A 14956-nucleotide genomic window follows, 5' to 3' on the forward strand; every position below is an offset into this window, starting at 1 on the left:
TTTTTTCTCTCGAATTAACATCTTTTCATACGATTGGTATAGCGAAAGTTGCTCTTAGCTTCTTAGTTGAAAAAAAAAAATTCCTCGGTGAATCGAACTGCTTGTGGTCGCTTCTCTCACGGCGCAAGATATCAATAAGCGTGCAATAAATATGCTCCGATTGTGTTTTGGTAGCCCATCTAAACGAAGAATTGACATTTGCACTTGTTTGGTGCACGAAACGGTGTGTACACTCGGGGACAAAGCTCTTTGGACCGCCTGAACGAAGCCGATAGGCTTAATATTTATAATATACTGTAATGTTGATAATGTGCGGATGTGTGTGTGTTACTGAATGCGCGTCTGAATGATTGTGGGCTTTTTGTTTGTCCTTAATTACTGTGGAAGTGGTGGTTATTGCTCTTCTGCGTAAACTATGCACCGATGCTATGCTCTTGTAAAGGGATGGTAGCTTGTCAAGCTACATAAAAACAGCTTTTTCTCCCACCTCCTCAAGTACGACACATTAAAATGAACCGAAATTCAATTCAATTCGATATTAGCTACCCGGATGGAGACAACACTTTTGGAGGTGAAAGAACGGGATTTTTACTTTCCACCTATGCACAGGCGCGGTCTCCAGCCGTCTGCTAATAGTAGAGCTGTGAGGTTCGTTCACGGAATACGCGATCTAGGGGACTTTTGTTTCCGACTGTACAACTTCAGCGACACCAAGGTTAGAGTGAATAACGTCCTATTGCGCTCTCCCTTTCCTTCCATCGATATTTCTGTCTCCTCCCAGATCGCCCCCCCCCCCCCCCTTCTCTTTCCCTCTCGTCCCACAATCAACGTTAAGTACGGTGGCGCCGTCTTTCGACGGCGGCAAGAAATAAAAAAAAGGGGCGACTGCTCGGCACTCACTGTCTTCCTTTCGCTGCTTGACTGACTGCTGCGTCAAATCGCCTCGCCGTCGATACGATACGATGCGTCCCGAAGTCTCACCTCGCCCTGGCGTTAGCGCCCAATCATCTTCGACAGAGTCGACGCTGCTGTCTACCTTACTCCGCGTATCGGTAGGAGCCGAGAAGAGATCGGTAAGAAAAAAAAAAGCGATCTGCATTTTTTTGCTCCTTTATTGTTGTCGCGTGTGGGCGTCGTTGGCGGCGAGCAGCAGCAGCTTAAAAACCGCTTTTGAAAAATCGAGCGTGCAAAAGTCAGGCTGTTCGTGCCTGTCGAGATAGCGGCCGCTGTCTTCACCGCGTCGGGCCGGGTATTGTTATTTTTATTTTTTTTGCCCATTTTATCCTTTGTCGTCACCGCGTACGTGTTCCGTCGTGTAGAAGACTAATGGTACGAAGGCGCTAGAGATTTTCCAGTAGGTCTCCCTGGGGAACGCTTTTCCTAATGACGTCGGGGCGTCACGTCACGCCCTGTAGCTCATGTTCCAGGCTTTCACTCTACGAGCTCTCTATCTATTATGTTGGTTCTCTTTGATGTGAAGAAATGGATGAAAAAGAAAGGAGCAGGTCTTTTAGCATAAGTGTGTTCGCGACTGCTATATCCGGAGAATCATTAAAAAAAAAAACCCGCAGGTACCTATATCCGAAGCAAAGTTGGTTGTTACTGTGTGCGCGCAGTTTTGAGTGTGTTGTTCCGTACCTGCTAGCGTAGCTTTAAAAAGTTGTAGGTTGAGATGGGGCTTCGTAAAGGCTTGGTTGACTACAGTTTACGATGTTTTCACAACGCTTGCTGTACTCCCTGAAGACAAAGAGTCCATAGGAAACGCATGGTTTAGTATACATAGTTTGCACCGGCCTTATTGCGGTCGCCGTCTTCTGTTCCAGAAAGCGCTCCGAAACCCTGGGCGTTTTTCTTATCCGCTTGTCAGCAGCTAGTTTTCGCGTACACTGTGGAAGCTAGCCTGCGCACCCAAACCTGGCGGCCGTGACGTCACGGGAAAACTATATTGATCGTCGTGTTACGAGGAAGATTAATGCGTGTTCAAACGCGGTCACCTCCTTGCCGAAACAGTTTGGAGATATTTTTCCAATTATATTGTAAGAATGTGATGAAGGCATTGTTCATTCCGCCTTCGAAACGAATACCAGAAGTGTCGCGTTTGACGACTCGGCGTTTTGGACTATATACGTGTCTGCTCTTCGGTAGGCGTTTTGCCGTTATCAACGTCCACAATCGTCCGACTTGTCCGAACATAAGGGGTCCCCAAAATAAGTTTTCAGAGTGTTAGCTCTTGCTATTTACGTTTGTCAAGGGCGGGACTGTCTGCAATGAAGGTCAAATTGACCAGAACAGTTGCCACGTGACCATACTATATCACACAGCAACAGTGGGCGCGTAGCACCTCAGTTGATACTTGCACTATTGGAGAGAAAATTCTCCAGGACGCGAAACTGATTACAGTGGCGAAGTGCGCTCTTGTTCGGCTGTTTTCACTAGCTCCACTAGTTTAATTTCCACGAGTGCGATCTGCAACCACCGGCTCGTAGCAAAGCTTTATGGTTTTGATTTCGATTGCGTGTCCTGGGCACTTTTGTCCCCGATAGTACTTTCGACCTGGTTTATATGTACTAGTGTCGCGGCCATCGAAGTGGTACTGCCCCGGGACCACCATTTGCGCAAAAATTACGCCCACCCGCTTGACGCGGAATGTTCGAAGTGGTGTCAGATGATTTGGCATGTTCCTGATAAAATTACTAATTGAGATGATGCCCAAAACATGTGTGGGATTCGCACGGACGACCTTTCCGCCCCCAAACCGTGCATTTCGATGACCTTCAGACGGCCATTGCCGAACCGTTTGTCGCAGGGGGTTCCCGGATGGAGAAGCTTGCAGGCAAAGCAGCACCTGCAGTGCTCGTAACTCGTCGACATAGCCAAAATTTATTGGGCCACAGCGCCGAAGGTAACCACGTTTTCGAAATTCTAAAAACTGATATGGATATTAATTACGGTGGGCTGCACGCCTCTCAATAATTAAGGAGCCTAACGATAATAGTTAAGTTTTTAACTGTTCAGTATTAGTTAACCAGCTTCCTAGCTACCACATCTTTGCTGTATTCTGATGTAGATGTACTACACCTCTGAAAATGCTTTGCCGAAAAAAGCGCTCGTCTAACTCAAAAAACTTATTCTTGAAAATTGTGCAAAGTCTTAGGTGAAACACCCTGTACATATACTGACGGCCGTGATCCAGATAATCCGGGTCCATATGAGTCTGAGGTTAGGGTAGTAGTAGAGAAAGCGTTTTTTGGCACGTACATCGCGGTCACTTCATTCGAGGGAAGGCGTACTGTGCGAGACTTTCATAACATTTTTTTTTATAGGAAGTTTTATACTAGAGGAATCCCATCGATTAGGGTGATAGGGTAATTGCGGGACGCCTATGCGCGTAGGCGTTATAGCTATGCGCATGCGCTGTAGCGATCCTATCCCACTAATCGGTAGGGGCTCTAAAACTCCCTAATCTCTCTGTCAAACATTGCGGCCACTTAAGGCGAAGCAAGGGAAGAAAGCGTATTCCCAGCCAACCCAAAGTGTGCACCCCTTGACCTATACTTCCAACGTCTTGGCGCCATGAGCTACTACTGCACCTCCCTCCCCCCCCCCCCCCCCCCCACTCGCTTCCAATCACATTAGTGCAAGGAGCAAGCAAGCCGGGCTTTACTCTCCCCATAGGGAAGTCGAAAAGGTCTCGAGGGAGTTGCCCCACGGAACACGCTCCCTCCGCCTTTTGTGTCTGCCGCTTCGTCGGCGACCTTTTCAAGCGCGGCGTCGGCATTGAAAAAGGAGAGGGGGAAAGAGATCCCGGACTCCCTCTGTGCGGTCTCCGGTGAATCTTTGATGAAAGCCGGGCGGGGCTGCAGCGTACTGTGTTGGTTGGGGAGCGGGGCCTGCCTTTCCCTCCCCCCGCGGCGCCGACGGAACGGCAGCTGCCGGCGCCTAGCTGTTTCTTTAAGGTCGCAGAGCGGCCCAGGGGTGCGCTCGTGCGCGCATCCGCGGCCGCTCCCGTTTCTCGGCCTTCCTCTGTTGGGGGAATAGTGCAAGTCCGCTTTTCCCCCCGAGACTTTCCCTTTTCGGGAGAGCGCAACCGCGGATGTCGCCGCTCAAGATCATCTGGAAGGGTGAGCGACGACCGCAGAGCACGCACTCGTTTGCAGCCGTGCCTCTGCATGCATGTGCTTGCCGCGGAAACTGCCTGCATTCTGTCTGCTCCCGTCTTTCCCCAATTTGGGTTATGGTCCGAGGTTTACGGCAACTCTTGGTTTCGTTATCCCAACCGGGGCCACACTTACTTAAAGTGATGTTGGGTGGGAACGGGTATGGGAGGGAATTTTTCCCGAGCTTCCAGCCCATCCTTCACTGTTTCGGCTGTGCATTGAGCATGACGACGCGACGGGAAAAAGCATGACTGTAGCAGCGTTTCGAGATGCACAACTTCCTCGCGGCTGCGTCTCCAGGCGACGTTGTGGTAGTTAGCATTTTTCAAACGCCGGCTTGACGCATTCACTCTTTCACTGCCCCCGCCGCATAAAGGCACAGGTGATGTTAAGTGAAAACTGCAGCGTGCACCTCTTAATTGTCCCGCTTTTAGTGACGATGGGTTGTTTACATTCGCCAGATATTTGCAATCTCTTTTAGCTACATGCGCTACAATACACGGGAGATTGGCTGCAGCAATTGAATGCCCTGCAGTTTGTTCTTGCTATTGCCAGTGTGGTCGCACACAAACACCATTGTTAGTAAGCGTGCACAAGCCGGAGCGCTTAGGTTCCGATGGATGGTTATGGAAACACAAGCTCGCCACGTCAGCCTTGGTGTTGAAGGATAGCGCCCAAGATTACCTACAGCGCAAGTACAGCTCGCCCTTGAGTTTTATGCGAATACGTACCTTGCGACGGGCATCTCTTTCATGCCTTCTACTCACCTACTGTAGTCGGATACAAGTAAAGAAAAAAAAGCTACTTTTCCCCGTCGAAGGATCCCCTTCCAGCCAGTGGCGTCGGCCGATTCTCATTAACCTACTAGCGTGACAATGCAGAAAGTGGCAAACGTAACGGTATAGTCCCCTCCCTGCATCGTCACGCTACTTGCCCTATCACGCTCGTGTGAATCGGCCGACGCCATTGTCTTGAAGGGGGGCCCTTTGACGGGGAAAAGCAGTTTTTTTCTTGACTTGCATTCAACTATATTGTCCATTAACAAGTTTCGCTCAAGTTTCGTCACATAAATCTGTGTCCATCGCACGCCCGAAACTTCTTGTGCACGCATTCTTCCATCTGGTGGCCATTAGAACGTCGCCGACTTGGCTCTAACATATAGGACACGTAACTTATCCGTTTTCAGTGGAATGCTTTCAAGCCGCACTGCGTCGGTACAGCGGCTGGGTAAGTGCTCCCTACCCTACCTCCATGCTCGTGGAGTTCCCCAGAAGCATGCCCTATAGAGCGGCAACTTCCATCTCAACGACTCCGTTCTTCGGACAGGCCTCCGAGACACCTGGTGAGGCGCGCAAATGGCGGCTAGTGCGTGTGATTACGACAGCGCTCTGCACTGGACATGACGTTGTCCCGAGCATAGTCACACGCACACACGCTATATTCACAACGTGCCGTGCCCATACGCGCGACCGACGTCTTGCCACAAGCACTGAGGAGACGCAATCACGTCCCCCGCGTCTGCGATTGACAACCGGGTAAGGAGAACGGGATATGGGGAACGGTAGGGAAAAGGGTCGTTGTTCGAGCCGAACGGCTTCCCATCGTGTTTATGCGAACGTGTACTACGTAATGGGGGAAAGCAGCTTGCGACGTCCGCCGACTCCCGTTGATGTCGGCCTGGTCCGCATCGCGGCCGCGTAATGACGCGTCGTCCCCCTTCTTTGTTTCCTTGCCCACTCCTCGAAGTCCTTCCTTGATTGTTATAGCGCGCAGCGGCAGCGCCACAATGCGTGTCGTTGACTAAGTGTCCTTTTTGGCGTGGACGCGGATGTTGTGACCGAGCCGGATTTTTCCCGTTTCCTTTTCTGTCCTCGGGGACATCGTTAGGCCGTTGGGGAAAGACGAGGGAGGGAGTTGGGGACATGAAGAGGGTGTGTGCCCCCCCCCCCCCCCCCCACACGCACGAGTGGGTTCCTTCGAGATTTGAACTGGTCTTTTATTGTGTGTGCGTTTACTTGTGTGTACGCCGTGTGCGTCTTGAGAGACTTGGCGTGAGCCGAATTCGGGACGGCCGTTTCGAATCGCCAGTTGTTCCTCCGTTCTCGGGATTTGCTGCCGAGGGAGGAATCGGCTGTTGTTGTTCGAGTCGGTTTCTCCCTGGAGCGAATAACGATGTGATCTGCTTCCATAAATAGACTGTCGATGTCTTGTTTGTTTATTCTTCATCTTTCCAGTTTGCCCGATGCTTCGGCTACTGTATAGCAGAGTGGAAACAGCTGCTGACGATACTTGTGCCAATCTGTGTCGCTTTTTTCTTTAGTTGTTTTCTTCTTTCCTCCTGCTTTGATTTTCTTAGTATGGAAAAGGGAACGTGGCATGTTTTCGGCCCTGCGAAGTGTGTCCGTGTCAGTAACAAGCCTTTCACCGTTTCGACGCCCCCCCCCCCCCCCTTTTTTTTTTCTGTGGCAACGTCCGTACTGCCGCAAGAAAGGTTGGGTTGGACGCCTCATTTCTTATCCGATGGGTTGGGCTGTGCCGGTCGTTGGCGCGTAAACACGGAGACGGCTTTGACGTGTTGTGTTCTACGTTGTCGAAACCAACGATGGAGATCCGAATTTTTCTGTCGCCCTCGATCGTTTTGTGTTCAGTGATATGTTTCGACCTGCGTCACTGACTCGACTGTGCTTTATTAATGCGACAGCCTTAGAAGCCTCATGGGGCCAAAATGCATCGTCCGTGATAAAATTCGCCCATTGGTTCGAGAAAAATGATGACACCAGACCGGAAGGACGTCACTTCCGGTAAATGTGCCGACGGGTTCTAATGCTGTCGCATTGCCAACGCAACGTAATTAGGTGCCCCCGTGAATTTTTGATGCGGTGACATGAATAGCGCCCGCAGATCGGTGCTTTCTGCACGTGTTTTTATTGCCTGCGAAGTTTTGAAGAAACTGCGCAACTTTGCTTCGTGCATATGCGTGGCTGCTGGAAAGTACATTTTGATGGCGGTAATTCCTCTTCAGAAATCGTAACACAGTACTGACTGAATACATTTTTTTTCACAATCTGACAACCTCTCCTCTCGAGGCCACGGCGTTGCGGAAAAAAAAATGTACCAAGCCATCTTCATTACACTCGAAATCGACGGAACCACATCGTAAGTTCGAATAAACCGGAAGTTCTAATTAAGCGGGTTTTAGCGACGTTCCATTGCTCTATACCTCGCGTCGAACGGGCGTACACGAGGATTCGTGCTCAACGAAATCAGGCTTGGACTTTGTCTCAAAGCATCAACGAACCGTACACCGAGGACCCCGGATGGGTTGTTGTTTCAACAAGCGCATAGATCGAACTTTTGTTCACACCGCGTTTGGTGTGTCCCGTCGACGCCGCTAGCTGTCGCTGCTGTTGCTGCCGCTGCTGCTGCTATCTTATCGAAACGATGTAACGGGCTCTACGTTGTACGATCTATGAGACAAACTCGAGTCTCTGTGTGCGTGTGTGTGTACATACGAGATGTGCGTGACTCGGCGCCAGGCCATGCTGGAGTTCCCGGCGTACAAGGACCGTTCCAGGCGGCGCATGTCGCTCCCCGTGGGTCGGTACCTGGACAGCCGTCGCTCCAGCGCAGTCTCCACCTGCTCCTCCTGTGAGTCTCCCGTGTGTGTGCGTAGCGCCCTCGCGTGTAGAACTGGGCGTTTAACGCAGGAGTAGTCGTGTCGTATGCGTAGACCTGCTGTCTTACGACGCTTAGCGCTGTGTGCCTCTAGATGGCGCTATAGGCTGCTGCTTCTGTAACTTATAGGGGGTGTTCACGTGACACCACGGGCGCCATTTTGGGGCCCAGCGCGTAGCTTCAGCAGTGCAGGGTGGATCAGGAGGCCCTTAGCAGTGCTCCGCAGACAACAAAATGGCGGCTGCTGTGACGTGGGTGAATCGTAGTCGCTTGTAGCCAAGAAGGAGAACAAGAGCGATGTACTGACCTTACTGATACTGGCGAAGAGGATATAGAGTTAGATAATTTTTTAATCTTAAATCGGTGGACGCGGCGATCTTGGGCTCTTAATCGATGGTAATTTTGTCAGTGTGGCGTCGCCGAGTGCGCGGTTTTGCGAATAGGCCTAACTTGAAACAAACGAAGTTACGTCTTGTTTATTCACCCCCAAGTGGGTCGACATGAGTAATCGAGGACAGCACTGAGAGGATTAAGTTTCGACAAGTCCAAAGCTTACTTATGGCTGGGCGTGTACTTAACCGAAATTATGGATGATCGAGACGGCGAATGGCGTAGGGCTCGGAGCTACTGGGTATGCTCAGACTGTGCTCATGCGCAGTGACTCTGAGCTTGTATTGCGCTCATCAGCATCAGTATAGAATCTTCTCTCGTCAGCACCAGGATAGAACCTTCAAGAAGACTTGCGTTTTAACTTTCTGCCGGTAAGTAAGCGAATGCGTCGGCTGTTATATGCTACTTGTGACACATTTATGAGAAAGCCTGACAAATGAACTGTAGAAGTACGGCAGATTGGGCGAGTTGGTGTTCCATGGTAACAAGAAAATTCAAATAGCGCTAGACAACAGGACCAGAAACAACAGGACCAGTCTCCTCATCTTTCTGGTCCTGTTGTCTAGCGCTGTTTGAATTTTCTTGTTGGCCTTACAAAGCGTGGTAAAGATTCAAACCGCGAAGAACCCATAATATGGAGTTGCTCAAAGTGACACCTTTGTAAATGTTAGCCCGCGCGAAGCGTCGTTAGTTGGAGTGTAATTCCAACATCTACATGCGTTAGTGTGGGCTTTGTGTTTCTTCGATTGAAAACGTCAACTGAAAACCGTCCAGAGGCTTCTTCTGTGAAGGCTGACACGTTTTATGCAGTGACTTAATTTTCATGCCGTTCTAGAAACTTCTCTCATTTATACCCAGAAATCCCCATTTCGGGTAATTTTTCCTAGCAGCAGCTTGAAAACTCCTTAAATTGGAAGAAACTAGGACAATTTCGGTTTTAAATGTTCCTGCAATCCTTAGAGTTTGAGTTTTCGTTGCAATAGCTCTTGAAAACCCCATAAATTAAAAAAAAACTGAGACAATTTCAGTTAGAATTCCCTTTTCACCAAAATTCACCGCTCAAATTCTCTGAAAAAATTTTTTTTTTCTGCGAACGGAGAAACATCACTGGTATGATGTGCAGCATACATAGGACAAAACATGGTTTCTTTTCTTGGTCGTCTACGGGTTATGAATAAACGGCATGCTACTTCACCGTTTGGTTATGAAATGTGCTAGCTAATCACCAATTACTATAGCCACTAATTCCGTGCGATGTGATGCGAATCGCAGTCGTACATTTCTTTATCGCGGACAAGGCTACTAGGTTAAAAAGTGAACAGTAAGTGTGCGCACTTTCATTCTCGGTTCTAAAGTCAACGTCCATATCAGGTCCTTCCTCGGGACTTGTACCCGTGGTCGCCTTCAACGCTGTAGCCACATTGACGCTGTAGTTACTTCACACAAATTCGGAAGTTTGTTTTCGTTTACCGCAAGCAGGGCTGGTTTATAACTTCACTCTTCTAGGCACATTTCGCCTTTGCTCTTATTCAGTGGCAGGCTGCCTTAGCTTCGACTCAGTGCCCGGAAATGTCATATCTAAGACCACTTCCGGCCGTGGACGTCACGTGACCCGGTCGGCCGCCCCTGCCACAGCGCCGAGGTGTAGGCAGGAACAAAAAAAAGGAGAAAAAAACACGAACGTCCGCGACAATGGGCTGAGACGCGGTGCAAGATGAAGCCGCTCTCGCGTTCCATTGTGCGCTTCGAGTCACCTCGTCCTGGTAGCGGCAGCGGCGTCTTTTTCATCGCCGGTCGCACGCTCAACCCTACACCTCGTTTCCTGCGGACGAAGAGCCAAGAACCGGCCAACGGTGTGTATGCAGGTCCCTGTCGAGGCTCCGACCGTCGACGTCATCGTCACGTTTTCGCGTCCCTCCAATAGCAAAAGGGCGGAACATTATCACTCGTTGCTGCCTGTACTACGGCTCTCTCCTATTGGGTAGGCGATAGCCAGTTCGGCGACGTCACCGGCGCGTAAGGCGCTGACTTCCGTCGATGCATAGCTGGCGAATCCACACAGCCATTCTACCGCCTACGCCCGACCTGTACAGTCGCTTCACGCCTGACTGCGAGCTTATAGATTGGGATCCTCAGCTATCGGAGTTTAGTAGATTTGGAGGACGTATAGCCTTAACGTGAGTAGCCGAGCAACGTGAGTAGCCGCGAGTAGCCTGAGGCGCGCCGAAATTTCGGTCGTTGGTTAGAAGCCGTTCAGTGGCGAGCTGCTCAGCTTTGTAACGCACCGAAGCGGGGCCATAGCCCGTCCGAAGCGGATTTGCGTGGACAGTCTCGCCTTGCACGAGAAAGAGCAGAAACCATAGCCAGACGCGTATACCGCGCATACCGAGGCCTATTCCTTAAAACCGCCGTCAGAGTCGTCGCTCGCGCTGCATGTTAGATGGTTGGGAGCTCGCGCAGAACCCTCGCTCTCGCGTTCCTGCACTGCCTGGTCCCCGTAGTCCGAACTGGGATCATCTATTTTGAGAAGAAGAGCGCGCCAAACAGCCCGCGCCGCATCTGCTTTGCCCGCCTCCCCTGGAAAAACTCCCCGCTACCTCGGCGGCGTCGCGGCCCGGGCTTGTAGAAGACGCGCCCCCGACGCCGCAGTGAGTCGAGAGAAAGTTTCGTCTTTCGAAGGTCGCGCTTATTCTTTCTTTCCAATCTTCTTTTTCGTTCCTTCGTGTTTTCTTTTCGTCTGGACCGTTTTTTATGTGTATGTAGATCGGTGACCCTGCCTTCGTCGTTGTCCTTCGTGGTATAGTCAACGCTTGACGCGTGGCCGCCGAGCGTCGTCTGGTACGTATGCGACGACGCTGATTCTCGAAATACTTTTCGTCCCGTTTTTCTCTGGTTCCTTCGTTCGTTCTCCCAGCCGCCCCCATTGTTTTGCTGGGTGGCCGCTTGGCTTTTAATTTTTGACGCTGTGTGTCGCTAGGGTCTCTCCATCTTCTTCGCTTAGCGATCGGTGCTTATAAAAGCGGCCCGGTCAACTCTCCTCGAGCTTTGCCTCGGCTGTCCATTTCTGTCTGGCTAAATATTCGGTCGTGGGTTGCAGTTTAGCGAGAGTGTGTATTTGCGGCTGATTTCTCCTCGAGATCCGAATTAAAGCAGCTTCCTTCTAATTTTGCTTCCTGTTATCGCAAGCTTTGAACCAGATTTTTTTATTGTTTGTACTGTTGGATGAAAAAATTAATTTAAAATCTATTGTATATACTTCATCACCTCCCTGTATCTAATTGCTGACGCATTAAGCCCATCTTAATTGTAAAGAAATTTGAATGCAGTAGTTTCTTTTTTCTAGAGGCGATCTGAAAGAAGCGAAGGTCTATAGTCTCTGTTTATGCTCGAATAGGGTTTTTTTTTTTTTTGTTCGCAGTGAAGTCCAGCGGCTCCTAATTGCCTTCGTAAAGCGTTCTTCTGTTCTGTCCGCTTAGGCCGTCTCGTTTCAATTTACGATTTTCCTTCGGTCTCGCTTGGGCCCCGAAGACGACGCGAACAACTAAATGGTTCGAGTTCAGCGCGCTTTTCCTTAATTGCGCGCTCAAAACGCGAACCTCCGAGATCGGGTCCCCCGGTTCGCCCAGGAAGCTGTAAATTCGGTTCTCGAGCAGGTGTTGCTCAGCCTTACTCTCGTTTCACGTTAAGAACGGGTCGGTATGGAAGTTTTCATAGCAGAGACATCTCTGTCGTCTCCGCCGTCACGAAACGACACCGCACGCCGGCTGGATCGCGCCAACACGTTCAAGGTCCGCACCAAGTCCGGTGAGTACTTCGCAAGTCCTTTGGCTGGAGCTCCCCACCGGGGGACACGAAAGGTTTTATCCTCCGAGCAAATATTTCATCCGGGCGGTCGCTGCGCTGACTCTCGCAGAAGCGCATTGACAGTTAATGTGGTAGCCTTAAGACGATGGGAGAACGCGAGTATTAGAGGTGCACTAAATAGGAATCTGAACTCGTCTTTTTACCGCGGACGGACGGACGGACGGACGGATGGATGGATGGATGGATACGGCTGAACCCTTTCAATCGGGCGGTGGTTCAAGCCACCTAGCCATGACTTACGGAATTTTACTCTTGTCTTGATTTTAGCCACCAATCAGATAACCTTCGCTTGGTTACTTCTACCGACTTAAAATCTGCATTACCTTCACCGTCCCTAAACCCCAATGCCTTGGGTAAATCAGCCCCGCTGCTTTCCACTGTAGGGTGAAGCCCTTTACAGAAAAGTATCAAGTGTTCAGCCGTTTCCTCCTCCTCTCCGCACGCGACGCACAACGTGTCTATCTTGTGGTACCTGACTCTATATGTCTTAGTCCGCAAAACTCCCGTCCTGGCCTCAAATAACAAAGAGCTTCCCCTACAATTATCATAGATATTTTCTTTGGCAATTTCCTGCTTCAAGATCCTGTATGTTCTCAGTGCCGATTTCGTCAGCATCCCTGTTTTCCACAGGGCTCTCTCTGTTTCTTTAACCTTTTTGTTAACCGATAATTGCTGATTTGCCCCCCTACTGCTGTCCAGATATTTGCTTGTCAATTTTCTAGTTCGCTTTCTCCATTTTGTATTAACATTCCTTATATACAGGTATCTGAAAACTTTCCTAGCCCACTGCTTTTCCCCCATTCGATATCGGAACTCGATATCGAGCGGCCTCTGGCGGCCACTCGTTCAGACAACTCCCGGCGTAGTCAAACGTTCCTTGCATGCGCTGTGAGATGTCTGCCGCGTTTTTTTCTTCGTTCTCGATTTGGGTTACAGTCTTTAAGTATACTCGAACTATGTGCTAAGTCTTGAAAAACTTTTTAATTTGGTTTTTCGCCTGCAAGTTCTATGCTATGCGAGCTGCAACACCGAGACTCCGCGTCAAATGTCACGTGATGTACGAGGTTACGAGTGACGCGTGACCTCGTACATCACGTACAGAGCTGGTCAAAAGTTCCCAGGCCAAAGGGTCTGCTTTTAGTCAGCACATATTGGCGCTTAGGATGCCGATAAAGTTATCAAGGTTCTCAGATGTTGGAACGATATTTACTTCTATCCTTTACGGATATTTTGAGCTTCGAGATGTTTGAGCTAAAAAAAAAATCACACCATGTGGCCTGGGAAGTTTTGACCGACCCTGTACATGCAGATAATCGTATAATACGTACAGATATTCACAGCAAAGATCTGCATTCGAAGTATGATTTAAATTCAGTTAGGATTATGTCTATAAAGCTGCTTACACTGTCTGTCTCGGTGATTAATTGAACTACGCAAAAAAATATCAGTATCAATTATTAATCTACGCTCTGTATGCCGACAGCGACGATCTTCGTCCTAAATTCCATCGCTGTAGCTCTAATCTCTCTGCTTCGCCGAGGCGAAAGATCGTGCCAAAAAAAAAAAGGCGCAACGAATATAAATTTAATTCCATTGACGATGTCGTCGCGAAGTTCTTAAATACCGCGCGATGCTGACTTTGCGGATTAATTCCGCGTGCGCTGTGCGTGTCTGATAGAGGTTCATGTTCTTTTTTTGCTGTTAATTACCTTTTTTTCAGGTTGAGACACTCGTCTAATTAACTCTGTCTGAGACTGCCTATGCGGCGAACTTTTACGCGGTCGCCTTTGTCGATCGGAAACAGCAGTTGGAAGTGGCCAAGCGTATACGTAAGCACACTTCAAGAGGGGGATTCCGCGAGCTGTGCTTGACCCAAAACCAATCTCCGGTGAAGAGCGGACGGGAGAGGATGAGGGAGGCGCTGATGTCAGCATCCGCTGACGCTCTGGTGGCGGCCGCCGAAAAGGATTAGGAGACGGCAGTGCGCTCGGCGGGTCACTTAATGCAAATGCCATTGTGTCGGAGGTGCAGTAGTGGTTTAACGGTGCAACCCCGTCAAGGTGTAGTGCAGCAATTCCTGGAAGGTGTACCTAATAGGACTATGGGGGCGTTGTTGAAGCTGCAGCTGATGATCGAACGAGTTGTGATTAGTCGCATTCTAGCGCCCTTTGACACATAGGTTTCCAATTGTCCCCTATAATATTCGACACTCCCCCTACAATTTTCCCTAATTGTCTCTGACATTTCCTAAGTAATCACACGTCCATTGCCACTCACCATCTCGCAAACCGTTGTCACATGGGCCCTTGTCGCATGGGCCGTTGCTGTTGTCATATGGGCCGTTTTCACATGGGCCGTTGTCACAAACCGTTGTCACACAAGCCGTTGTCATACAGGTCGTCGTCACTTATGCCGTTGCGACCTAGGCCGTTGTCACAAATGGGGAAAAAATTCAGGATTTAGATTACTTGCAGGATGACCGGATTGGCTTTTTCTTCCAACTTCCAACACACTGCACTGTTCTAATCGAAACTGATGTTCTCTTAGCACGCACTGACTCGGCAGTGGCTGGCGTGCAAGCAGTTTGCGAGCTTCTGCCCTCTCTAGATAATTGCGTCGCCTGGCAGTAATTCCCACCGCTTCCCCCTTTCCCTCTGACCACTCGCGACTCGATCGGCATTCTTCTGCGGAGCGCTCTTGAGAGGGCTTCGCACGCTTGTGAGCGTGTGTAAGTACGTACGAGCAAACCTAAGCGATCTATGTTGCAGGCAGTTTCTGCGAGCTTAGCCCTTTTGCGCCGTTTAGTTCTGTGCAGCTGAGGCGCGCACTTACCGTCGCTTACCCATTCTTGCGCAAGGAAAGCCGGGCAG

The 14956-nt window shown here is 49.9% G+C and overlaps 1 protein-coding gene across 4 annotated transcripts in view; it reads left to right on the top strand.

The window, feature by feature from the left end:
• The window catches only part of LOC144107682 (adenosylhomocysteinase-like 1), an 86861-nt gene that overhangs the window by 46695 nt on the left and 25210 nt on the right, over nt 1-14956 (top strand). The window contains exons 1-2 of one of the 4 annotated variants that reach the window (XM_077640803.1): nt 904-1073; nt 7694-7805. The exons of 1 other annotated variant lie outside the window; for it this stretch is intronic. In XM_077640803.1, coding sequence (XP_077496929.1) covers nt 963-1073; nt 7694-7805 — 223 coding nt within the window. In that variant the 5' untranslated portion in view covers nt 904-962. Of the gene's footprint in view, nt 1-903; nt 1074-7657; nt 7806-11814; nt 12027-14956 lie in introns of those variants that run through there. 2 more of the 4 variants (XM_077640802.1, XM_077640804.1) reach the window with 2 other exon arrangements.

The sequence above is a fragment of the Amblyomma americanum genome, chromosome 10, assembly GCF_052857255.1.
Source record: "Amblyomma americanum isolate KBUSLIRL-KWMA chromosome 10, ASM5285725v1, whole genome shotgun sequence".
In the NCBI taxonomy this organism is placed as follows: Eukaryota; Metazoa; Arthropoda; class Arachnida; order Ixodida; family Ixodidae; genus Amblyomma; species Amblyomma americanum.